Source organism: Mytilus edulis, chromosome 5 (genome assembly GCF_963676685.1).
Source record: "Mytilus edulis chromosome 5, xbMytEdul2.2, whole genome shotgun sequence".
Taxonomy (NCBI): Eukaryota; Metazoa; Mollusca; class Bivalvia; order Mytilida; family Mytilidae; genus Mytilus; species Mytilus edulis.
The window spans coordinates 67,096,833-67,124,809 of NC_092348.1; the positions used below are offsets into that span (position 1 = coordinate 67,096,833).

Here is a 27,977-nt window from a genome sequence, read left to right on the forward strand (position 1 = left end):
TTTTTTTTTAAAGTAGTGCTAAACTTTTTTGGCTCATTATATTTGGAATTTTAGGTCCTTAATGCTCTTCAACTTTGAACTTGTTTGACTTTATAACTATTTTAATCTGAGTGTCACTGACTCTGTGTAGACGAAATGCGCGTCTGGCGTATTAAATTATAAATCTGGTACCTTTGATAACTATTACTACATGTTGTCAAGTTTTCTGGTCCGATTAGTCGAACAAACTCTACTGATTAACATTTAATCAACTAATGCTAAGCTTGAAGTTAGTTTTACCTAGAATTGTATTTGGTTATTATTATTATTGTCAGGAATATCTGGAAAAGCATTGCTGATTTTAGTGATAAAAAGGGACGAAAGATACCAGAGGGACAGTCAAACTCATAAATCGAAAATAAACTGACAACGCCAAGCTAAAAATGAAAAAAGACAAACAGACAAACAATAAAGCACATGACACAACATAGAAAACTAAAGAATAAGCAACACGAACCCCACCAAAAACTAGGGGTGATCTCAGGTGCTCTGGAAGGGTAAGCAGATCCTGATCCACATGTGTGTATATAGAAAATAACTTTTTTTTATAATAAGAAAAATAAATATGGATTGACATTAAAAAAGCAGGAATTCAACAAAATCGTAAACTATTTTGTAAACAATATGTCACTTAATTCATTACATGTAATTCCGTCGTATATATAAAAAGATTTAACAATTTGAAATACGCGATATGATCAATTCACATCTTTATGTCGACTAAATTATTAACCAGTTTACATGTATTTACTTACATTCCCTGAGAACGGGGTTTATTTTATGTTTTATACAAGTGTTAATGGATATAAAATTTTATACCCAAAACCTTACCATGTGTAGACAATGTATATAAATAAGCAAATTAATGCTAATCATTAACTATTTAAAAGGTTACTTTGAAAACAATCAATCAATTTCAATGTTCTTATCATTGACTTTTTGTAAAGGTTGTTGTACCATTCCGTATGGACCTATCGGACACAGTGGCTATCCTGATGCAGCTGGTGCATAACCCGGAACTTGACCCGCTTCTGTGAACTGCACTGGCATTTGTCCCTGTTGGTAAGGATTATGTTGGTATCCCATAGGAAACTGATAGCCCGGTACCGGACCTGGTATAACGTTAGCAACGTTTATATTGGTTGGCTTAAAAAATCATATAAAGCTATCATCATGCTATGGGTTACAATAAAATCATCGTATCTAATGTAAATATAGATATAACAAGATGTGGTATGAGTGCCAATGAGACAACTCTCCATTCAAGTCACAATTTGTAAAAGTAAACCATTATAGGTTAAAGTACGGTCTTCAACACGGAACATTGGCTCACACCGAAATAGCGAGCAATAAAGAGCCTAAAAAATGACTAGTGTAAAACCATTCAAACAGGAAAACCAACGGTCTAATATATATAAAAAAAAACCGAGAAATTAACTACACTTATGTACCATATCAACAAACGACAACCATTGAGCATCAGGTTCCTGACTAAGGACAGGTGCAAACAAATGCATTCGACTGTTATCTGCTCTTTGGTCAGGTTGTTGTCTCTTTACTATCACATATTCCCCATTTCTATTCTCAATTTTAAATGTAGCGAGTTTAAACGTTTTAATAGGTACCAAATATCACCCTTACCTAAAACAACAGTGTAACATCACAACATAGAAAGACACACTACAAACTATCAATTGAAATAGTAAGACATATTAACACAAACAAGTGAACATACACTGAACGAATAAATTTCATCTACGACACACTGTAAATACAAAATCAATAAAACAAGGGGTGAGATGTAAATAATATCAGAAAGATAACCATAACCTTGGACACAATGCTGCCAAATAAAATAATGTACACTGGTAAATGAAAATAATTTTGTTGTTCATAATACGAGAACCGAAGTGAAAATTTTAGTATAGTCTTACCAAACACTTATCAAAGCACGTATATATTAAAAATAGAGAGACGAGATATAACACGAAATATGTAAACATTAAATAACACAAAAAAAAACATTTCAAATTGTACCAACAGGGCAAATCAACACGAAAGTACGAATTGAGAGTACTGACAGTTACTGAAAGCTAGTTTAATGCTAAAAACAGTTAATAATAATAAAAAAAAAAATGCATCAGCGCTAAAATCAACTAGAACGCATCCCAGGAATTTAGTATTTTTAAGTCATGGACAGTCAAAGAAGACATGACTTGTGCAATGCCAAAAATAAAAGTATCGACAGGCAATAGGATAGATAGGAGGTAACCTCTATATAGAAAATTTGTAAGGGTTCCGCGGAACCCAGTGACTCGCCTACTCTTTCTGTTAATCGCAGGCTCAATAAAAATGAGGAAATAAATCAATGAAATATTCCTGTTGATATTATCTTTAAATTGTAAGAAGCTTCTGTCCAAATTTGGTAAAAATCAAGGATAGTTAATGAATCTAATACTGTTTAAAAACTTTTAACTGCAGACTAAATGTAATGTTTACTGGAAGAAAACTAAATTTCCTTCTAGATACTAGCTTTTGATCATTAACAAGCTTCTGTCCAAGTTTGGTACAAATCCAAAATAGTATAAGAAAGTTAAATTTTAAAAAGTTTAACTTCAGAGTGAATGTGTTGTTTCCTGACAGAAAATCTAAATCCATTTAAAGGTAAAATACGAAAAAAATGGAATTTTATTTTTACCAAATTTCTTCCTAGATACTAGCTTTTGATCATTAACAAGCTTCTGTCCAAGTTTGGTACAAATCCAAAATAGTATACGAAAGTTATTTAAATTCTAAAAAGTTTAACCACAGAGTGAATGTGTTATTTCCTGGCAGAAAATCTAAGTCAATTTAAAAGTAAAATATGGAAAAAATTGAATTATATGTTTACAAAATTTACTTCTAGATACTATCTTATGATCATAAACAAGCTTCTGTCCAAGTTTGGTACCAACCCAGGATAGTTTAAGAAAGTTATTAAAATTTTATAAACTTTAACCACAGAGTGAATGTAATATTTCCTGGCAGAAAAACTAAGTCCATTTAAAAGTAAAAATACAAAACAACACGTTTAATAATTTATTGCGTCCGAAGCGCTTTTCTGGATTTACCTTCATCAGGAACGCTCAAAGCCAAACATTTGGAATCCGAAGATGTATAAGTACCGAAAATCGTTGAAGAGCTATATGTTAAAAACACCTAAAATAAATAGCCAAATTCATCTAAAGCCAACTTTGCCTGAGGGAGTTGTAACCTTAGTTTCATAATAATTTCAAAATTTATAAACGGACAATTTTATTAAAGTTTGTTTAATCATGTCAGTACCGAAGCACTGACTACTGAGCTGATGATACCCTCGGGGACTGATAGTCCACCAGCAGAGGTATCGACCCAGTGATGTAAAAATACAAAACAACACGTTTAATAATTTATTGCGTCCGAAGCGCTTTTCTGGATTTACCTTCATCAGGAACGCTCAAAGCCAAACATTTGGAATCCGAAGATGTATAAGTACCGAAAATCGTTGAAGAGCTATATGTTAAAAACACCTAAAATAAATAGCCAAATTCATCTAAAGCCAACTTTGCCTGAGGGAGTTGTAACCTTAGTTTCATAATAATTTCAAAATTTATAAACGGACAATTTTAATAAAGTTTGTTTAATCATGTCAGTACCGAAGCACTGACTACTGAGCTGATGATACCCTCGGGGACTGATAGTCCACCAGCAGAGGTATCGACCCAGTGATGTAAAAATACAAAACAACACGTTTAATAATTTATTGCGTCCGAAGCGCTTTTCTGGATTTACCTTCATCAGGAACGCTCAAAGCCAAACATTTGGAATCCGAAGATGTATAAGTACCGAAAATCGTTGAAGAGCTATATGTTAAAAACACCTAAAATAAATAGCCAAATTCATCTAAAGCCAACTTTGCCTGAGGGAGTTGTAACCTTAGTTTCATAATAATTTCAAAATTTATAAACGGACAATTTTAATAAAGTTTGTTTAATCATGTCAGTACCGAAGCACTGACTACTGAGCTGATGATACCCTCGGGGACTGATAGTCCACCAGCAGAGGTATCGACCCAGTGATGTAAAAATACAAAACAACACGTTTAATAATTTATTGCGTCCGAAGCGCTTTTCTGGATTTACCTTCATCAGGAACGCTCAAAGCCAAACATTTGGAATCCGAAGATGTATAAGTACCGAAAATCGTTGAAGAGCTATATGTTAAAAACACCTAAAATAAATAGCCAAATTCATCTAAAGCCAACTTTGCCTGAGGGAGTTGTAACCTTAGTTTCATAATAATTTCAAAATTTATAAACGGACAATTTTATTAAAGTTTGTTTAATCATGTCAGTACCGAAGCACTGACTACTGAGCTGATGATACCCTCGGGGACTGATAGTCCACCAGCAGAGGTATCGACCCAGTGATGTAAAAATACAAAACAACACGTTTAATAATTTATTGCGTCCGAAGCGCTTTTCTGGATTTACCTTCATCAGGAACGCTCAAAGCCAAACATTTGGAATCCGAAGATGTATAAGTACCGAAAATCGTTGAAGAGCTATATGTTAAAAACACCTAAAATAAATAGCCAAATTCATCTAAAGCCAACTTTGCCTGAGGGAGTTGTAACCTTAGTTTCATAATAATTTCAAAATTTATAAACGGACAATTTTATTAAAGTTTGTTTAATCATGTCAGTACCGAAGCACTGACTACTGAGCTGATGATACCCTCGGGGACTGATAGTCCACCAGCAGAGGTATCGACCCAGTGATGTAAAAATACAAAACAACACGTTTAATAATTTATTGCGTCCGAAGCGCTTTTCTGGATTTACCTTCATCAGGAACGCTCAAAGCCAAACATTTGGAATCCGAAGATGTATAAGTACCGAAAATCGTTGAAGAGCTATATGTTAAAAACACCTAAAATAAATAGCCAAATTCATCTAAAGCCAACTTTGCCTGAGGGAGTTGTAACCTTAGTTTCATAATAATTTCAAAATTTATAAACGGACAATTTTATTAAAGTTTGTTTAATCATGTCAGTACCGAAGCACTGACTACTGAGCTGATGATACCCTCGGGGACTGATAGAAAATACGGAAAAAATGGAATTTTATTTTTACAAAATTTACTTCTGGATACTATCTTATGATCATAAACAAGCTTCTGTCCAAGTTTGGTAGAAATTCAGGATAGTTTAAAAAAGTTTTTAAAATTTTAAAAACTTTAACCACAGAGTGAATATTTGTGGACGACGCCGACGACGGAATGTAGGATCGCTAAGTCTCGCTTTTTCGACTTAAGTCGAAGGCTCGACAAAAATGAACCTGGATGTGTATTTATACACCCCAATAAAAAACGTTTGATAAGAATACAAATTTAATTATGTTTTTAATTTGCTGATGACAAAATCGATATTTGTGTCAATGTAAACTATAATCAAAGACCTAATTACAACATTGGTACTACGATAACCTTTACTAATAAGTTTGTTTAAAGGTTCGATGAGTTTACACGGAACACATAATGATTTCCGCGCTCTAAGTTCAATTTTACGGACTCCGACTTCTTTTGAACTAAGTTTTACTGTGCGTATTGTTATGTGTTTCTTTATTCTCCTTTAGCTCAGCTAGAGGTATAGGGGGAAGGTTTATATCTCACAAAACATGTTTAACCCCGCCGCATTTTTGCGCCTGTCCAAAATCAGGAGCCTGTGGCCTTTGTTAGTCTTGTATGTTTTTTAATTTTAGTTCATTTATATGTTTTGGAGTTTAGTGTGACGCCGATTTTCACTGAACTAGTACACAGCTTTATTTTGAGGCCAGCTGAGGACCACCTCCGTGTGCAGAATTTTCTCACTGTGTTGAAGACCCATTGGTGGCCTTCGGTCGGTTTTTGTTTGCTCTTTGGTCGGGTTGTTGTCTCTTTGACATATTCCCCATTTCCATTCTCAATTTTATTGACTACGTTCGTTAAAATCTATGACATCACTACACACACGGGCATAACGAACGAGTTGGGATATATATATAAACACTGTATATATGATGGAGCCAGGGGAACATCTACGTTTAAAAAAGGAAATTTAACAACAGGGAATGATAAATCGTTTCTTTTGTCGTAAATTTTAGTATGGAGTTTCCCTTCAGGAATTGAAATGTTTGTATCTAGAAAAGGACATTTACTGCTGTTTATGTTAGATTTAGTTAATTTAAAACTTAGTTCCTTTGGGTAAATTTCGGTAGTATACTTAAGAGAACTATGCATGTATAGAAGGTATTTATAAAATATTACAAAATAGCAACAGTAAATTTATTCTGCCATAATGTTCGGCTATACTTTTCATATTAAATTTTGGAAATGATACAACCAATAAACAAGGATTTAAGTTGGGTACATGCTATATATATATTTATTATATACTTAGTAGTAAATACAGATAAATTGTATGTGTAATACAATCAATGGCAAGCGTGCTGTATCAGCCACCCGTGATGATATCGATATCAGCACGGTTGCAAAAGCTTTATCACACCTTTAATCTGTATGACGTCACGTCATCGATTGCAGCCACTGTTGCAAAGGCTTTATCAAAACCCTAATCTGTATGAAGTCATGTCAAACCTATAATATGTATGACGTCATTTCAATCCTCCTTATCTGTGTGACGTCATGTCACATAAAAAACATCTACTTGAGATATATGTATATAATAAAGTGTATATGATATGGCTTTTTCAATATCACACACCGTATCAACCCTCAACCAATATAATCCCTCGAGCAGAGCTCTTGGGATTATATTGGTGTCTCGGGTTGATACGGATGCGATATTGAAAAAGCCATATAATATTCTCTATATACAACTCGTCTAAACATCAACCCAACAATGTTAGATCTGTAAATTTGCTTTCGTAAATTTTTTGTTCTTCCCTCGGCGGGATTCGAACTTATGCTACTGAGATATCGTGACACCAAATCGCCTGCACTGCAGCCGTCCCGCTAGACCACACGACCACCTGGGCTTAATAAAAATGAAGGCTTTCGGTGGCCGGGTGTTACCTTTCCACGTCAGTTTTAATCTAGCGCCGTACTACAGTACATGATATATAAGCCATGGACATGTTATTTTTACAGATCAGCTAAATTATCTGTAGTAAAATATCCTACAATTTAATGTAAGATACAGTCACAGAAAATAATTATACTTATAAGTAGGTCTGAGCCAGTGACATGTATATATATATATAGAGAGAGACGCGCGTTTAGTCTACAAAAGACTCATCAGTGACGCTAGAATCAAAAGAGTTTAAATGTCAAATAAAGTACGATGGTAAAGAAAACTGAGGACCCAAAATTCCAAAAGGTTTTGACAAATTCAACTAATCTAATTTATTGCTTGGGTAGAATATCCTTAGTATTTAAAACAAATCAAAGTTTTGTTAACAGTTACTTTATAATAATGACAATATCAATGATAATGCATGTCAAGACAGAAGTGCTGACTATAAAAGTTAAAGCATATTCGAATAGAAAATATTATTCCATTAATGTTTAAAAGGAAAGTTATCATTCTATACATTTCAGAACAACATATTAATTTGGCAAGTGTCCTTGTACTTAACGACGCAATTGCTTTCTAATTAATATACATGTACAGATCTCTGATTTTGTTGTGCTCATAAGATGAATAAGGCAGCTACGACAAATCAGAATGTTAATCAGATTGGACTTACTTTCAAATATCGCTTTTCTTACCGTTCTACTGTTTCTCGTTTAGGAAAGAAACTTAGAAAAAGGGGTCTAGACGCCATATTTTAAGGGAAATGCCAGTGGGTTTTTTTTATAATTCAAATATTTTTGTTAGCATCTTTGCGCAAATCAAGTTTCAAATCATAAATGATGTTTTTCTGCACTTACACTTTGTTCCTTCTCTGGTTTTGGTGCACAGCAAAGAGAGTACGAACAAGAGACGATGGTCAATACAAACGTGACGAAAGCTGTAATCATTATTGCCACTGAAGTTGGCCATGTTTCAAATGCCCATGGCAATACTTCCCTTCGCTGTGAAAAGCATAATATAGTTTTTGAAACATCTTACAAATTATGTCAATTTATATAACAGTTATTACTACAGCATTACATAAAATTTGTCATAAACCAGGGTACAAAGTTTTCCTTCGTATAAGTGAGCATGTACATGTTCGTTTAAACAAGAAAACAAAATACATATAATACGCGCACAATAAAAAAATAATAATTATATAACTAGAGGCTCTAAAGAGCCTGTGTCGCTCACCTTGGTCTGTGTGCATATTAAACAAAGGACACAGATTGATTCATGACAAAATGGTATTTTGGTGATGGTGATGTGTTTGTAAAAGATTACAAAATAAATACGAAAAATTGTTAAATCAAATCATATCAAATCAAATCAAGTTTATTGTACAAAAACAGGCCTCCAGGCCACGGTACATTTATAAATTCACAATATAATATCAACTACAGTTCAATATTAACATATATTAAACAATACAACACACACATATTACCCACATATATATATATTTATTAATTTTCAAAAAGTTTTTATAAACTTGTATTTGTAATAAATTTATAAGTATATTCATTTTATCGAGTCATAGTGACAGGATTTCTTCTCTAAAGCATTTAGCTTTTTTCAAAAATACAGCCAGATTTTCAAAGTAATTAAATTTTCTGTTCTAAAAAGACTAGTTGAAGTGTCTCTGTTACAATTACTTTGACACCATAATGGTAAAAATTTCTCCTTATATCAGCCAAAATTGGACAAACTAGTACAAAATGGAATTCATCTTCTATTTCATTTGTATTACAAATTTTACACAACCTATTTTCCCTTGGTTGGTTTTCATATCTACCTTGTTCTATAGCTAGCTTATGGTTTGAACATAAAATAAAGGGCAAAAACTCCTTAAGGGGTAAACTGACCATTTTGGTCATGTTGACTTATTTGTAGATCTTACTTTGCTGAACATTATTGTTGTTTACAGTTTATCTCTATCTATAATAATATTTCAGATAATAACCAACAACGGCTAAATTTCCTTAAAATTCCCAGTTGAGAGGCAGCAACCTAACAACGGGTTGTCCTATTCATCTTAAAATTTCAAGGCAGATAGATCTTGACCTGATAAGCAATTTAACCCCCATGTCAGATTTGCTCTAAATGCTTGGGTTTCAGAGATATAAGCCAAAATCTACATTTTACCCCTATGTTCTATTTTTAGCCATGGCGGCCATCTTAGTTAGTAGTTTCAGAGGAGAAGATTTTTGTAAAAGTTAACGACGACGGACGACGACAGACGACGACGGACGACAGACGACGGACGCCAAGTGATGAGAAAAGCTCACTTGGCCCCAAGGGCCTGGTGAGCTAAAAAGGGAGGACAACGAACATCATACAAATAAATATATGTGGAGTCATAAGTTGTTTGTTTGAACTAAAGGTGAATAAAATAAATATTGAGTTAAAACATTGAACATATAGTCAATGAAAATGACGCTTTCGTTTGTAGGACTTTTCTATATTTATCTTCATCAGGATAGGGCTAAAACCAAGACAATTGAAAGACAGCGGCTTTTTCCCCAAATGTTTCACGGTATTTTGTGAAAAGAGCCACCGTCTTTCCAATGATTGTAAGTTAAACTAAAATCATGATTTACGAATATTTGTTCTCGTAAGATGATTTGTGAAATGAGTTGCAGGGATGTTTAAAGACGTAAAAAAGTAGGGAGCTTTTTGTACAGAGGTACATAAGAGGATTAGCAATTTCAACTTTACTTAAGAAGTAATAACCTTTGTTTCTCATAGTAATTTCTTAATTTATCAACGGGGAATTTTTATATCTACATTGCATTATCAGTATTCATTCATTTTATTTTATCGACATGAAAGAGAAGCGAAGGATACTAAAGGACACTAAGGGACACCAAAGGGACATTCAAACTCACAAGACAAACAAACAACAGTACTGTACACAAAACACAAAATATAAAACCAAAGACTGAGCAGCGCGAACCCCACCAAAAACTTTGGGTGATCTCAGGTGCCCCGGAAGGGTTAGCAGATCCATGAAATCGTAACAGATAAATACGTACAAAGATCAAACCAGCTATTCCCAATGCTCCGATTGTTGGAACTATTGCTGACGCTCCAATAATACTGCACACCATAAACGCCAGTCTCTAAAAAAACAAAGAGAAATTCAATAATTATAATCTTATAAAAATCTACACGCACATTTATTTTACATAGAACAAGAAAGTTTAGAGATAATAAAATGCATTTCTGATAAGTCTTGCGTATCATGTTGAGATATAAATACGTTTATAATTGTTTACCATGATAAAATGATGCTAATGGTCCATTAGATCAAAACATATTTCTTCTTCTAACAAAACAGTGTACACAATATAAAAATAAGAAGATGTGGTATATGTTTGCCAATAAGACAACTCTCCACCAAAGACCAAACTATATTTAGGTAAGCAACTATAATAGGTCGATCATTATGGATCGCCGGAGCTGTCTTATAGTGTAAATATTTAATGTGTTTTGTCGCTTTGCCTTTACGTCCTGTCATTTCTTCTTTATGCTATGTGCAGATGCCTTTATTTCCTGACACGGCATCTCTGTGTTATGTCCAATTAGTAATTTGTTTGGTCAAACAATTGTATGATATGTCATTGCTAAACTTTGTTGTGTAGAGTATGCATTACATTATGCTGTAACTACTATATATTCTGTAAATAATTGGAAACTTTATGATGAACCACCTTTACATTCTCTCATATTTAATCTATGTTGTGTCATGATATTATAGTCTTTTAGCGTTATGTTGTGCTTATACATATGTATCTCCAGTGAAAAAACACAACACATCATGGTATAGTTCCTATGCGTTTTGCCGAACAATTGATACTCTCTGTGAGCATTCATTACGTCATGTGCAAATGCCTTTTACATTATGTGCAAACAACTAATACGTTTTGTCCAAACCTCGTTTACCTTATGTGCAAACATTGTTCACCCTATGTGCAAACATCGTTTACCTTATGTGCAAACACCTATTACGTTATGTGCAAATACCTATTAAGTTATGTATAAAAACTACATTATTATGTGCAGACAACATGTAAGTTATGTGCAAATGCCTATTACATTATGTTAAAACATCTAATTACGTTATGTGCAAACACCTATTACGTTATGTCCAAACACCTATTACGTTATGTGCAAACACCTATGACGTTCTGGTAAACGCTTTTTTGACACAGATTAAAACAAAACGCATCAATGATATGCATTTTTTTTTGAAAATGAAGAAAATTAAAAGTTTGACCTTTCTTACAAACTGTGGATTTTTATAATTATATTGATTGGTGTAAAAATGCTATATACACAATGTATCTAGTTTTATGGGAAATTATTTTGCTCTACTTTAAAAGTGTGCGTTATGCATCCATGCTTCGAAATTTTGTTCACTTTACTTGTTGAAAATGTTTACAATACCCGCGTCACACTGTCCCGATTTTTATATACGATGGACACCCGAATGCGAAAATTGTAAGTTCGTACGAAGTTGGTCCCGATCTCGTTAAAATACCAAAAAGTGACCGAAGCAAGTACGATGAATAACGAAGTCTATACGATGGTGCCGAAACAAGTGAAACTGCGAGCTACTGCTCACTGATGATACCCCCGCCGCAAGTGGATAATATTAATAGTGTAAAAATATGCAAGTGTTCGGTAAACAGGAAGTTGTCGAGTGATGAATCTGAAAACGCATCACACGGTATAGCTGACTTATATAAATCCTGAAACCAAATTTCAGAAATCCTTGTATTGTAGTTCCTGAGAAAAATGTGACGAAAATTTTCAAGTTGGCTATCATGTGTAAAATCATACAAGTGTTCGGTAAACAGGAAGTTGTCGAGTGATGAATCTGAAAACGCATCACACGGTATAGCTGACTTATATTAATTCTGAAACCAAATTTCAGAAATCCTTGTATTGTAGTTCCTGAGAAAAATGTGACGAAAATTTTCAACTTGGATATCATGTGTAAAATCATACAAGTTTTTTCGGTAAACAGGAAGTTGTCAAGTGATGAATCTGAAAACGCATCACACGGTATGGCTGACATATATAAATGTTGATACCAAATTACAGAAAGGGTGGATGTGTAGTTCCTGAGAAAAATGTGACGAAAGTTTCATGGGACGGACTGACTGACGGACGGACTGACAGACAGAGGTAAAACAGTATACCCCCCCTTTTTTTTTAAAGCGGGGGTATAATTATATACGATAGCAAAAGATGGACATACGAAGGTAAACCGAAGACGGGTATTTAAGCTTCATATCTCAGCCGAAGCCTACACGATGGATCACGAAGGCTAAACGATGGATTACGAAGGCTAAACGATGGATTACGATGATGATGCGATGGCCATACGATGTCTAAAAGATACGAACAGAATTTCGACAACATAATATTATCGTTTCTGTACAAGTCTGCCACGCATGGCGGGAAATCGATCTTTTTGTCTAATTCTTATAAAACTTAGTTTATTATCCCCTCGGCTTCTACGTGTAAGTTGCGTGTAGATGAAATTGTTATGGACACTCTAGAACCAAAATGATCAAAACTTTGTATGGTGTTACTCGTTAAGAATATCTTAAGCGCTATTGACTTTAAAGTTCAAAGGTCAAGGTCACAGTGGCAGTTGTAATACAGGGCAATATCACCCTTGTGGACACTCTAAAACCAATATGCTTCAAAAGATTTTAACCACATTTGGTATATGTTCCTCCTTGTAATGATCTGACATTTTTTACGTTCAAGGCCAAAGGTCAAGGTCATGCAGATGGACTTGGTTTTTCTCCTTGAAATAGCATAATACACAGGAAATTGGTTGCTCATTTTTTTACCTGCTGGTTCTAAAGACAATGTTAAAGGTATTTCCAGTTACTGAATGTTTTGGTTGATTTCTAAAAAAATAGTTTATAAATATATGCATATTCAATTTACCATTTTCTGCATGCGTCATATACAAATATAGTGCACGGTCCATATTTGTCCCCAATATGTTACATACGAGGGGATGCCACGCTCGGCATTGCCTTGTTTGAACTGTAAAATGTGTGCACTAGTCTGAATAATCACCCATAATTATGCCCATGTTTACTGATCTATCTTAAAGGTAATAATGGGTTCGTTGATCCCTTTTATTCAAAAAGAGCTCTTTCAAGGAGAATATCATAATAATATAGACAAAAGGAAGGATGTGGGGAAAGCAACAAATGCGGCAAAATATGACATATAGAAAACAAAATGGTTATGGAGTACATTCGTGTGACAACAACTCAGACGATACCTAAAAAATTAGAATAATGAAGAAAAAGTTGGTTTCCCTATATACGTGTACCTGCAGTGTTGGTGTACGAGGCGCGTTTATGATTTTCATTATGTTACTTAATATGAAAAATTGACAAAAAATAATATTTTTCTTGTAAAAGTAAATCCTGAGCCTGTAATAGCTGCTCTTCTTGTTCCATTTGAATTAATAGAAACAACGCTGTCGCCTTTCTTGTTCTCATAGAATCATATGATATGAGCTCCATGTTTTGTGAACGTCTTTCTTAACTGTCGTATTAGACTGACCAGTGCATATCGCGCATGGCACTTTAAATGTATTTTAGCGCGAAAATTAACTTACATTTAGCTGGATTCATTGCCGTCGTAGTTCCATCTTGTCGCCTTCGTACTTTTATTCGATGGCAACACGACTGGATTACGAGGTCTTCACGAAGTCGTGTTGCCATCGTAAGACCTTCGGGTATCTTCGTGATTCATTCGTGTAGACATCGTAATGTCAAAACTGTCCGATGGAAACGATGGAAACACGAATGCAATACGATGTGCAAAGATGCATTCCCGGTGACATTACGATGGTGAGGATGGTGAACCGAACTCAATACGAACCCTCAACATCGGACGCACCTTCGGGGATTTTTTAACATGTTAAAAAATTTAGAACCCTTCCCGAAGTTTTCCCCGAAGGCTAGAAAAAGTGGCCGATGGTTAAAGATGGTTAAAGATGGCACTACGAATAGCCCGATCTGGATACGATCAGTCCCGATTTTGAAAATTTCCATTATCGTGGTGTCATCGGCGTAAAAATCGGGACAGTGTGACGCGGGCATTACAAATATACAGACACGACTCTAGTTTCCAAGAGGTGCAACCGAAAGGAACAATATAATATTAAAAGGAAGATGTGGTACGAATGCCAATGTGACAACTCTTCACAAGAGAACAGGATGATTTGTTACTACCCTCCCAGTAGGGTTTACATCTAGCAAGAAACGTGAACTAGATTAATGCTACAAATATAATGACGTCTCCCACTATTAATGTAGCAGCTGCGGAATCCTACAAAATGTTTAAGATTTTATTTTCGTTCATTTCCTTTAACAGTTGTGAATATTATTCTGAATAATCTTCCTAAGACTTATTATTTCCTCCGTCCCTGACAAGGCGTGTTGAGACGGGTGGGTGTCCTGAAAAGGGGTAGTCAGGTGACCCGCCCCTCTTATCTGACAATTTTTTTTAAAAAGTAACAGAGATGTTGGAAAAATTTGATCCGATTTTGGATCAGACAGGTAGAAGGGTGTAACAAAAAGCTGCATTTTCTCTAAAAAAAACTATTTTTTTCATATTAAAAACTGCCTTATCCTGTAATCGACAAAAATGACGCCTAAACATATTTCTTCTGAATGACAGGGTTATCAGCCTTGTTTCACCTTCACTGGCCATACTCGAAATTAAATCCCGCAACTTGAAACTCCAGATAATGACTTTCATTTATCCGTATTTGGTCCGGTAACTTTTCGAACCGTGTCATCAAGAACGATACAAAAAAATACATATTCTAGTAAATTGTTATTGTTTTCTTCTATTATTTTTTTTATAAGTGATGTGCACATCGTTTCTTTTGTTGTCTATAAGAATGAATTAATAATTTCGTTGCTAAAATGGTCATCATAACATAATTTATCTTTGAATTTCAGAAAAACTGACTATCTATAACAAAGATGTGGTATGAATGCCAATGAGACAATTCTCCACGAGAGACCAAATGACAAATAAATAAATAACAATAGACCCCCTTATGGTCTTTAACAAAAAAAACATACCGCATAGTCAGCTAATCTATTTATTTGTTTATCCCATTTAATTTTTTCACCAGTTTAAAAAACTAGAGGCTCTTAAGAGCATGTGTCGCTCACCTTGGTCTATGTGCATATTAAACAAAGGACACAGATGGATTCATGACAAATTTGTGTTTTGGTGATGGTGATGTGTTTGTAGATCTGACTTTACTGAACATTCTTGCTTCTTACAATTATCTCAATTTATAATAAACTTGGCCCATTAGTTACAGAGAAAAATATTTTGTTAAAATTTACAAAAATTTACAAAATTTACAAAAATTTACAAAATTTACAAAATTATTAAAAATTGACTATAAAGGGCAATAACTCCTTAACGGGTCAACTGACCTTTTTGGTTATGTTGACTTATTTGTAGATCTTACTTTGCTGAACATTATTGCTGTTTACAGTTTATCTCTATCTATAATAATAATCAAGATAATAACCCAAAACAGCAAAATTCCTTAAAAATTTCCAATTCAGGGGCCGAAAACCAGTTGTCGGATTCATCTGAAAATTTCAGGGCAGATAGATCTTGACTTGCAAAACAATTTAACCCCTTGTCTGAATTGCTCTTTATGCTTTAGTTTCAGAGTTATAAGCCAAAATCTATATTTTACCCCTATGTTCTATTTTTAGCCATGGCAGCCATCTTGGTTGGTTGGCAGGGTCACCACACACATTTTTTAAAACTATTATGGCCAAGTATGGTTAAATTTAGACCAGTAGTTGTAGAGGAGAAGATTTTTGTAAAAGATTAGAAAAATTAGGAAAAATTGGTAGAAAATGACTATAAAGGGCAATAACTCCTTAAGGGGTCAAATGACCATTTTAGTCATATAAACTTATTTGTAGATCTTACTTTGCTGAACATTATTGCTGTAACAGTGTATCTCTATTTATAATAATATTCAAGATAATAGCCAAAAAACGGTATAAATTTCTTAAAATTGCCAATTCAGGGGCAGCAACCCAACAACATGGTGTCCGATTCGTCTGAAAACTTCAGGGCAGATAGATCTTAACCGGATAAACAAATTTACCCTCGTGTCAGATTTGCTTTAAATGCTTTGGTTCCAGAGTTATAAGCCAAAATCTACATTTTACCCCTATGTTCTATTTTTAGCCATGGCGGCCATCTTGGTTGGTTGGCCGGGTCACGCCACACATTTTTTAAACTAGATATCCCAATGATGATTGTGGCCAACTTTGGTTTAATTTGGCCCAGTAGTTTCAGAGGAGAAGATTTTTGTAAAAGCTAACGACGGACGACGACGACGACGGACGCCGGACGCAAAGTGATGAGAAAAGCTCACTTGGCCCTTTGGGCCAGGTGAGCTAAAAATGGTTACAGTTAAGTAATTCGCTTCAATCCTGCAATTAGCTAGTTATTGTATACAAATAACAGGTAAACAAAATTTTTTTTGCTTTAATTTTGTTTGTACATGTACAAATAAATTTTCCTGCTACCCGCTTCCATGTTAATCAATCGGTATTATGGATATTTAAGGATGTTGAAGGGCATTAGATGGACTTCAAACTTATCCACTTGGAGTATCCAGGTGTATTCAAATAATCCCAGTGTCTCTGTGTTGGGTATGACCCCCTACATACAAAAAAATGTAAGTATGTCATCCGTTTGGCTTAGTTTGATGTATATATACGCTCACACAAAATATCCTGTCAAAATTTGGGCAGTAAACCTGATGCTTCATGTATGGAAAGTGTTTTGGTCTATGCATGTTAGATAGTTAAATATTGTATTCTCTGAAAACTAAGTTCAAGTTTACAGAGAAACATATGTAGTATAAATACAAATACAGTAATTTTCTAGCCCTTCATCCTTGACAAAGTACTACTTTGTCTGTGTTTTTATTAGATATATTTGTACTTATTCATTGGACATTTATTAAATATGTGCCACTGGACGTGAAGCAAACAACAAGCTTCTTCCTACATCGACGAATATAATAAAAAGAGTCAGTTTCCTAAAGTCAAACTAGATAATCATGCCTTGTAATCTTTGAAAAATGAAAGTTTCCAACTATCCAAATTTACTTTGAATGAGTTATGTGCTAAATGATAATGATCAAGGTGTTTTTATGCCCCATTTTTGTTCGTCCGTTTTAATTTTAATGCCAAATTAGAGTTTTTATCCCAATTTCACGGCACTTTAAAGATATAAAACGACAGCAATGGGGCATCGGTGTACTATGTACACATTCTCGTTTTTTTAATATTTAGTCCTGTTCAGGGCCTTTTTCTTGAACTAAATATAATTAAAATAAAACATAGGAAGATGCGGTATAATTGCAAATGAAACAACTCTCCACCACAGACCAAATAAGGAGCATATTTTGCCTAAACAATAAAGATAAATCTTTTCATATGAGTGCAACATGTCTCAAAATTTGATAGCTGAATACACTTGAAATATATTGGATGGTGTTGAAAAAATAAAAAAACAAAATATTACTTTTTTTTGGCTTTTCTTTTACTTTGTCCAACAAACTAGTTTGAACTAATCCCTCCTCTGCACATTTTTTTGACAGAAAGAAAAGCTCTTTAACTAGTCTCCATTACCCTTTGGGTTATTATTTTTGTGATCCCATTTTATACGGTACACCATACGAAATTTATAGTTATAGGAAGATGTGGTGTGAGTGCCAATGAGACAACTCTCCATCCAAATAACAATTAATAAAAGTAAACCATTATAGGTCAATGTACGTCCTTCAACACCGAGCCTTGGCTCACACCGAACAACAAGCTATAAAGGACCCCAACATTGTATGAATAATATGAGATAAGGAGTATACGCCAATGAGACAGGAACTCAACAGCAAAAAATAACTAAAGGACATATAGATGCAAATATTCAGTTAGTTACATATGTGAGGTGTCATCCTGTTTAGCTCTGAATTGTCCCGATTCTTTATTAAAAACAAACTTCAGATGAACTTAACAGAAGCAATAATAAATATTCATTAAACCCCAGTTCCCAAATAACGATAGACCTAACAATTAAGAGACAATCGTTTATTTTCAAGTGACCAACCGCATGCCTCTTTTAAAGGCTTATTTTCACTTTTTTAGTACAAGATAAATCTCTCATGGGCCGTGAATTGACCATGTCGTCTGCATTTTATATATGGTGTGTCTTCTGTACTATTATTTGTCTGTTTGTCTTTTTTATTTTTAGCCATGGCGTTGTCGGTTTATTTTCAATCTATGAGTTTGACTGTCCCTCTGGTATCTTTTGTCCCTGAGGCTTTTAAAATAAGTTTGATGGATTTTTTCTTTCCAAATGTTCAAATAAATTGATAATGCTATGTTTTAAAATAGCTATTAACCAATCAAATCGGTAGTATATCGATATGTTAAGTATACTGCACAATACAGTGACCGGCTAACCGGAACTCCTGGCATCTCTAAGATCAAGTAAGGTCACCTAATCTTTGCAGAATAATTACTAGCATATCCCGACTTGATTTTTCAATAAATATAACTTCAAAGGGTTTTTAAAATGCTGTAGATAGGCATTATTTAAACTTCAAAATCTCAACTTTAGTCTATGAAATATTTATAGTGTATCTGTATTGCATTGAGGCCTTGAGGTTGATTTTTTTTTTTTTTTTTTCAAAAATTGGATTATTTGGGTTCTTTGATATGCTGAATCTAACTAAAACAAATTTATACTGGACCATATTAGGTAAATATCCATAGGACCGGTTGATAAAAATCTAAAACTAAACATACATAATAGATAAACGAGTTTAAACAAAGCATGTTTCCAAATAACTTGCATAGTATATTGTAGGCGAGTGATATGAGAGCCAAATTCACATTTTTAATGCACCTACCTAACACACGGCTAAATTATATATCACTGGAAAGCTAAGAATGTGTACTTTCTAAATATCCCGGTCGTCAAAAGAAATTATGGTGCATTTTTTTTTAAATCGAGGTCAAAGGTCATGGATGCAATTTCAATTCACGGATACTTCCAGTAGAAAAATCGAGTCAAAACAAGTACTAAAATGAAACAATTTTATAGGAATGCTGTATTACTGTTGGGAAAATATATTTCTATCATAGTATTAATTAATTTTGGTTGATTTTAACGGTAACGCATGTTACGTAACGTTTTCTCTCGGAGTCTTTGAAAATAACCATTAAGTCACACAAATGTATCTGTAGTCGCCCTTGTATTATCTAAATCTTATAATACCTCCATATCATTTGATTGCACGTATTTACAAACATATATCTGCAAATTTGAGATAAATAATTCGAAACAAAATATTTGAAGCAAGGGGAAAATATAACATATGACGTATTTTTAATTGTTTAGAAAGTCCCATGATGAGCTGTACATTAAAATTGAGGAAGCGTATGGTCTCCTGTTAATTTGAAAGCCTACCAACCGCTTCACGATCAGACAACCATAGGGCGGATTTTTTTTTTATTATTGTAGTGCAATATGTTGAGTCTGGATCATACCGCAATTTCATTTACATCACTAAATCAGATATGACAAGAGTACTAACTAACATTACTGAAATGAGTAAAGTGCTACTAGTATATTTATATCAACAAATTGACAATTTTAATATAAAACATCACAAGGAAAATATGACCACTCATTGTACGTTAAACTGTGTTTGATTTTACTTTAGTCGGCCGCCGTGTATCTTGAGATATCTGATTAATCAAACAACACTTAACAAAGGAGTTTGTACTTATTTTAAATTACGCTAGTGATGACTTATGGGCTACTTTGGCACTACGTATTACTTTTTTATAGCTTGTTTCACCGCTTCAAACGCAGGACAAGGTTAGCCTAATATTGAACCTTTTATTTGGCTTTCTTATGTTAAAATCCCGTTAGCGTATAACCTAAATGATCGAAACGTCGGACCATTTAGGTGTCGGAATATTGAGAAATCGGAATATTATAGCTTCATTTTAACTTGTAATCTCATCATTCTTATCGGTCAAAATATCCATACAAAGACAACTTCCTTGGCATGGGCATATACCAGTACAGCAGAGGTTTTGCTCAAAGCGGACACAAGATCTACTATATACAGATTGAATTAAAAATTGGAAATGGACTTGAGGGATTTGTCAAAGAGACACCAACCCGTTCAAAGGGCAGACAACGGCCGACGACCACCAATGGGTCATCAATGCAGCAAGAAACTCCCAAACCCGGAGGCGTTCTTCAGCTGGCTCCTAAACAAAAATGTACTAGTTTGAAATGATTATGGACGTCATACTAAGCTTTGAAATATACTCAAGAAATTAAAACAAAAAATCATACAAAAATAAAAAAGGCCAGGGGCTCCTGACTTGGGACAGACGCAAAATTGCGGCGGGGTTAAACATGTTTTTGCAATCTCAACCCTCCCCCTGCGTGAACAGATCAAATCTTGTAGAAAGTTAACATCATACCGGACCGATATTGCCTTTTAACCAACCAAAGTCATGCAGAGAACTTTTATTGTTTCTGTAGTTAGGTTGACATTGTCTTGGATAAAATTTTGACCCCAGAAGAAAAATAATGCCATGTAGAATGTATGCCCCATTTTCAATTTTTCTTATCTGTTGATCAGTCAAACTTGTTAATAGTTATCAAAGGTGTGTCCACAAATACGGTGCATTTGTTATGATAAATCTAAATGAAAAGGAGTTAAAAAGAATAAGACAAAATTATAGAGCTACTGTATACAATATTGGATGTACCTTGGCCTTGTTGAGGCTATATACATGTACATTGTAACTATAAATTGACCATATATTTTTAGTATTTGTTGAAGCTGATAATATGTTATTTAGTTTTCTCGGCGGCGATCCTCGGCATAAATTAAGTAATTAAAGTTGTTAACCAGAATACTTCCTTCTGTACAGGCACGTCATCTTTAATCGTCGAAATGTTAGTAAAAGCTGTTTTATGTTCAGAATAAAATAGCTCTTTACTTTCTCACTTCAAATTTTGTAGCTAATATTTAGCGATGGTATACAGATTTAATAGTAAAATTATCTTGTAAATCAGATCATTACGTCCACTGGTATTTTTGTCCATCTGATGAGTTGAGCCTTTTTCAACTGATTTTTATAGTTCGTTCTTATGTTGTACTGTTATACCACTGTCCCAGGTTAGGGGGAGGGTTTGGATCCCGTTAACATGTTAACCCCGCCACATTATTTATGTATGTGCCTGTCCCACGTCAGGAGCCTGTAATTCAGTGGTTGTCGTTTGTTTATGTGTTACAAATTTGTTTTTCGTTCATTTTTTTTTACATAAATAAGGCCGTTAGTTTTCTCGTTTGAATTGTTTTACATTGTCTTATCGGGACCTTTTATAGCTGACTATGCGATATGGGCTTTGCTCATTGTTGAAGGCCGTACGGTGACCTATAGTTGTTAATGTTTGTGTCATTTTGGTCTTTTGTGGATAGTTGTCTCATTGGCAATCATACCACATCTTCTTTTTATATATTGTAGGAGATATATGTATTAACACTCAATACAGCTTGAGTTTGCTACTCAGAGGATACCTTATGAAGTTGTGTAACTTGCTTATAGGCTTTATACATTTGCAAAATATACAAACAGACAAATCAGAATGAGTTGTAGATCTACTGCCCTCGTTGACATATGAGAAGAGACTGGTCGGTAGAATTGGTACATGTAGTACAAAGTCTTTATACAGACAAAACAGAAGCTGATAGGTTGTACTTACTTTTGAAATATTCATAGCAACTCTTATGATATTTTGTATTTTCAAATGGGATGTTTTCATTTTTTTCATATTCATCGACCAGTCTGTAAACTTCATCTTTTCGTTTTCCCACTGCGTCAATACAACTGTATCTTCATTTAAGTGTTTAACTACATAGTTTCTATGTAGTAAATACATGACAGACTATACATCTGTTGTCAATCAATGGATAGTTTTCGCTCTTTAGCATAGGAAGGGTTTCATTGTGAACTGGACTGCAGTGGCGTAGCTGGGTCATTTTTACGTGTACGCCCGAACCTTGGCGAGGGATATGAGGGGTGCCAACCGTTCAATGTTAAAGCACCTGCTGGTAGTGGGTTCGAAAGGGACGAAGCCCCCGAAAGCTATCGAGAATGAGATACCGTAAATAATTCCTGCCTGTCAGTCAAAAATCATTGATAGCAACATACTTTTGAATCTAAATGGTTTGTTTGTTTTGGTTAAATTTTGTAATATGTTAACTTATTCATCGTGTTAAACTGGAAGCTAGCCTAATGGTCATTGGTTTTAGAGAAAACGTCCAAACCAATATTACTTTTAAATAAGTTTAAAGGGTGCCGTGAGTGAGCATACAATCGACAAAAGCACCTTTTAATGAACACGAAAAAAAATATTTCTAAGAGGTGCAGTGACGTTACGCGGCATGTTCGTACCTCATTGAAAAAATTGACGTGTTCGGCAAGATCCAGGTCTCAAAATTGCAATTTTGTTATTTAAAATAAATTTCCGTTGTACGCATTTTAAAATATAAGGTTTTTTCAAAGAAAAACGAAGAAAATAATTGAATAAACTATGTTTTATGTTATATGCGAAAAGCTTCAATTTTAATAAACGGGATTTTTAGGGTGTCCCGCGTAACATGTTTCGTTAATTGTAACAACTTAGCCGTGATTTTTATCCTAACCATTAAATATTTAAAAAAACGGATTTTTCCATTGTCTAACGGAAATGATTCTTCAGTCATTTACGCAATATTTTTTGAGGATATTATAATTCCATAAAAACAAATGCGTTCCATACAACTAAGGCATTTCTGTCCCACTGGGAATTTTTAAGGGGATTACAGTTTTTAGAGTTCAAAAAAAATAATCTAAAATTGAAAAAAGGTAAAAAAAATCTTTCTACGTCAATGTTATTTTGTTTAATTTTTAAAATTTCTAGACAAAAATCCTAATAATTATTAAATGATGATTTATGGGCGATTTTTCAAAGACTTACAATGTTGTCGCACTTCCATTTTTTGGCATAAAAACGAACTTAACTCAAATTTCGGCAATTTTTTGCTTATCCAGGCTCTGATAAAATCGAATTTCATGATTTTTCGAAATGTTATTTTTCTTAATTTTCCAAAAATCTAAAAAACATCAATTTCCTATAAGTAGTTTAAAATCACCATCGATTTTTCGGAATCTTACAAGAATGTCGCACTTGCGTAAAAACGACGTTTAAGACTCAATTTTGACGTGAACGTTACAAATCATTTAACTGACTATTCAAAAGATTTTAAAAACGATTAAATATATGACCTTATTTTATATTCTACCACATGCCGTTGAATTTTGTATTTAAATATATAGTTCAGACCGATACCCTGGCATATTTTAACCTAAACGATACGAAGTCTCATTATTGAAGGAATCGAATATTCAGGTTTGTAGTCACAACAATTCTTGATTCGGTTCAAAATTTTAAACCGACTCGTGGATACAAACTTCACATTAAGTTTTTACTCACAACCGGACAAGCTATATATATTTAATGTTATTCATGCGACGAATGTATAATTGAAAATTATGACATGTGTACTAGTTAAAAACACAATTGCATGGTAGCAATGAGATCGTGCCTTTATATATTGATATTTGACCTGATGAAAAACATACTGATGAAGGCGAAAAAAACTGACACTGAATATGCAATGACTGACTTTTTTTGCAGAGAGAACTCTACTGTCCCTATAAACAGTATGCAAAGTACTATTTGTTTTGCGCATTTACTTGCCCTGACACTGTAAGAAAAATTGAAAATGACGATTTCGCGGGGAATGAAAAATCATTCATGGACCGTATTTCGAAGCATATTATACTCTAACGCAAATAATCACTGAAGGAATTAAAAGAATTATTTAGTTATTGTTCCATGTACACACCAATAAAATGGAATGTATTGTATTGATCACAAATAAATAAACAAACACGCATTAATCATTTGTCAATAACGTAAACGTAAGAAAAGATTAACTTTTTAAAAGATAAGCTTGTTAACTGAAAAGTCGCGACGTAGTGTTACACTTGTATGTACGAACATCGCGCGTAACGTCAATATAAAAAAAAATCTTGAACACCTAGGATTTCTTCCCACAAAAAGTGAATCAATTTATCATTCCTTTAAAGGGATTTAAAAAAAATCAAAAAATTTCTTTTGATATTTTTTTCTTGATCTGGAATATTTCACGACAATCTATGAAGGTTTATAAATTGAGCATATAAAACAATTAATTGCGTAAAGAAGAGTCCGGCTATCTGTCTATCAGAAAAGAACAGAAAAATGAACGAAAACAAATGCTTTCAAAATTTTAGCTTTAGACATTAGTCATAGAAAAAGCTTCTTCGGCATTTTCATGAAATTCGATGAAGGTTCGACAAGTAGTTAATGTAATTGAGAAATAACAAAATGTAAGCCCAAACTGCGACCACTTATCAATTACAGAAAGGAATAAATTTTGTCCTTAAAATGCGGGAAAATTAAAGATATAATTGCATTTTTATATTGCTCTGAATACTCTTTTGATCATAAACAGTTTATGTCCAACTTTCGTAAAATTTCACGAAGAGTCATTCAAAAGACTTTATCCACATTCGGAACCTAAATATTGACGCCGCTTTGTCTCGCTTTTGGGACATATATCACAGGCTCGACAAATAAAACAAACAGCATATCGAATCTGAGCAGATAGGGAATTGCTTTAAATATCAGAAAAAGTACGTCGAATTTATAGTAGATTCAAACTTTTACAAAAGATTCGAACAAATATATTTGAGTAAATTTAGTCCCTTTTTATTCAAAATCACAATCCATTGAAAAAAAGAAGCACAAGGCTGATGTGCTTTTGACCAGTTTTTCTTATTCTATGTCGATTGTTTGTTTTATTTTCAAAATTCAAGTGTACGCCCGGGCGTTTTGACGTAAACGTAGCTACGCGCATGGACTGTGAAAATTTGACACGACTCGGAAGATTTTCTACAATTTTCCGATACGATTCCTTATTTAGAAATGGGTGAATTCTACAGAACTCAAAAACTATGTTTTACTTTGATTTGATCTTATTTTCGGACGATTTTTTATCTATTTAAGCTCCACTGAAGTGCAAGATAGAAATATAACCGTTTAAATATGATTTATCGTACTCTAATAGCACTATTAGTACACGGAAATCGACTAATATATTCAGTAAAAAAACGATAACGAAATAGATAAGGGATTCCGGAAACTATAGTGATGCTACCCAACATCATAAAATTACAGAAATTCGTGATTTTAAGAAATGTTGAGATAAATTCTTGATCTTGAATGAAAAAACGATAACTGATGAGTGATTTGGTGTGTTCTAAAACGGATCGAGTGCAAAAGAATTTAATAAAAGATTTAATTGTAGATCCGAAAAGGTCAGGATTATGAAAATTTTCGTTCAAAATGTCAAATATTTAGAAGGAACGCAAAAGCATGCGGAGTTATAGTTGTAAATATTGTTTTTCATTATTTTAAGAATCTAATTCACTTAATTATTCTGTCTAAAAGAAGAGATACGACTTATTTCTTTTGCTTGAAAAACATGTCGTATTTTTACAATTTTCAACTAATTTCTGAAATAAACGTCAATTTTACAAAAACTGCACCGTACGATTTTGTGACGACCGGGCAAAAATCAAAGTTAAATCATTATTCTTTCATTTAAAAAAGAAATTAGCCGTGTGTTAGGTGGGTGCATTAAAGTCCTTAACTAGACGTCTTTTTCAAATATTACACTCGCCTATTGAGTACTAAAATAGGAAGAAGACTAAAACATTTAGCTGAAAAATATAGAAATTTTGTTGCCTGCACAACTCCAGCTCATTAAAAATACAAATTAATACAGGAAGGTGCCTGCTTTACTCATACAATAAACTATGAGGGGGGGGGGGGGGGTCCCAATAACAGCAAAACAGCAAATTGATTTGGCTCATAACAGATAACAAGGAATTAAGGTAAACTATGTTTGCACATAGGGTAAACGATGTTTGCACATAGGGGAAACGATGTTTGCACATAAGGTAAACGAGGTTTGCACAAAACATATAAGTTGTTTGCACATAATGTAAAAGATATGTGTTGTGTTTTTCACTGGAGATAAATATGTATAAACACAACATAACGCCAAAAGACTATAATATCATGAGATTTACATAGAACAAAGGTGTATCAAAACAAAACCTTTAGAACATTCGGCATAACAATCACATTTGAGACAGGACACAATTTTTAACTGACTTACGTAAAAGAAGAATAGACACAACATAGATAAAATATGAGAGAATGAGGTGGTTAATCATAAAGTTTCGAAGTATTCAGAGAATATATAGTAGTTAAAGCATGATGTAATGCCTATTGTACACAACAAAATTTAGCAATGACAAATCATACTACTGTTTGACCAAACAAATAACTAATGTGACATAACACAGAGATGCCGTGTCATGAAATACAGACATTTGCACATATCATAAAGAAGAAACGACAGGACGTAAAGACAAAGCGACAGAACACATTAAATATTTACACTATAAGACAGTTCCTGCATTCCATAGATCATGGTACGGCCTTCAACATTGAGCAAAGTCCATACCACACAGCAAGCTATAATAGACCCCGAACTGACAAATGTATAACAATTCAAACGAGAAAAGAACTTTATTTATGGAAAAATCATAAAAAAACCTTACCAGACTTCTCCATTCGGTTTCTCTCTTCTGGGTCATAAACATTGGTATGGCACCAGTAACAATAACCTATATCATTAAACATACACGTTCTTTAGAACATCCAGATTTGATTATTATATATATTCAATTGATAATCTTAGGTTGTTTATAAACCATAGCTCTTTTTAATTTTCTATAAATCCTTCGTTAACGTACATGCTTAATATCAGCTTTATACAGAAGAAGGAAGAAAAAGGTCAACATTTTACCCCTTTTATTTGAAACTGAAAAGGGTTATATTTCCATCAAATAACATCATTTAAATGTTCAAACTAGTATATCAGTTATAAGTTAATTTATTTGCGAATTGTGTATGGATGTATGTATTTCAAACTAAAATAAACAGCTGCGCCATGAGCCATGATACGCCCGTCGTTTTTTCAAAGAATAAAGTTCAATAACTTTTCAATGTCATATCAGAAATGCATGAACAACTAAAGGGACATTATCTAGATCAAACTAGTCGTCAAATTTCATGATAACTGCTCAAAGCATTGTCAGAAAACTGGAAAATCCTCCTTTCTTATGAATAAAATCACATTTTACCAAAAACGTAAAATCTAAAATTTATAAAAATCGAAAGGGAGTTCATGTCAATAGATATAAAACAAGTCACCAAAGTTTCTAGCAAATTGGTGAAAGTGTTTTTAAGTTATTATCTAAAAAATAAACAATTCTCTAAAGTTGCATGCGAATGGATTCAAGCGTTTTTGAGTTATTGTCCAACATGTTGACGACGGACATACGGACAACGGTATTCTATTATACCGTAAACAGGCGTATAAAAACTCCATGTGAAAAGACACAAAGTGAAACAAACTTGGCCACAATCACTTAAATGTTT

The 27,977-nt window shown here is 33.7% G+C and overlaps 1 protein-coding gene across 1 annotated transcript; it reads right to left on the reverse strand.

Moving 5' to 3' along the window:
* On the reverse strand, window positions 1-27,180 carry LOC139524325 (protein shisa-5-like). Its single transcript, XM_071319078.1, has 4 exons — window positions 27,095-27,180; window positions 10,208-10,294; window positions 7,988-8,131; window positions 1-1,185 (listed from the first exon to the last, which is right to left on the reverse strand). Exons 1-4 carry the CDS (start codon window positions 27,134-27,136, stop codon window positions 1,027-1,029), a joined length of 432 nt encoding a protein of 143 aa, XP_071175179.1. The 5' UTR covers window positions 27,137-27,180; the 3' UTR covers window positions 1-1,026.
* Between the last annotated feature and the right edge of the window lie 797 nt (window positions 27,181-27,977).

Bases quoted from the DNA above. Each gene is read 5' to 3' on its own strand.
- LOC139524325 (XM_071319078.1), bottom strand. From the start codon at position 27,136: ATGTTTATGACCCAGAAGAGAGAAACCGAATGGAGAAGTCTG. The intron at 10,295-27,094 runs GTAAGGTTTTTT...TTGTTTTTTTAG, and splicing joins AAACCGAATGGAGAAGTCTG to AGACTGGCGTTTATGGTGTG. The intron at 1,186-7,987 runs GTAAGTGCAGAA...TGATTTTTTAAG, and splicing joins AACCAGAGAAGGAACAAAGT to CCAACCAATATAAACGTTGC.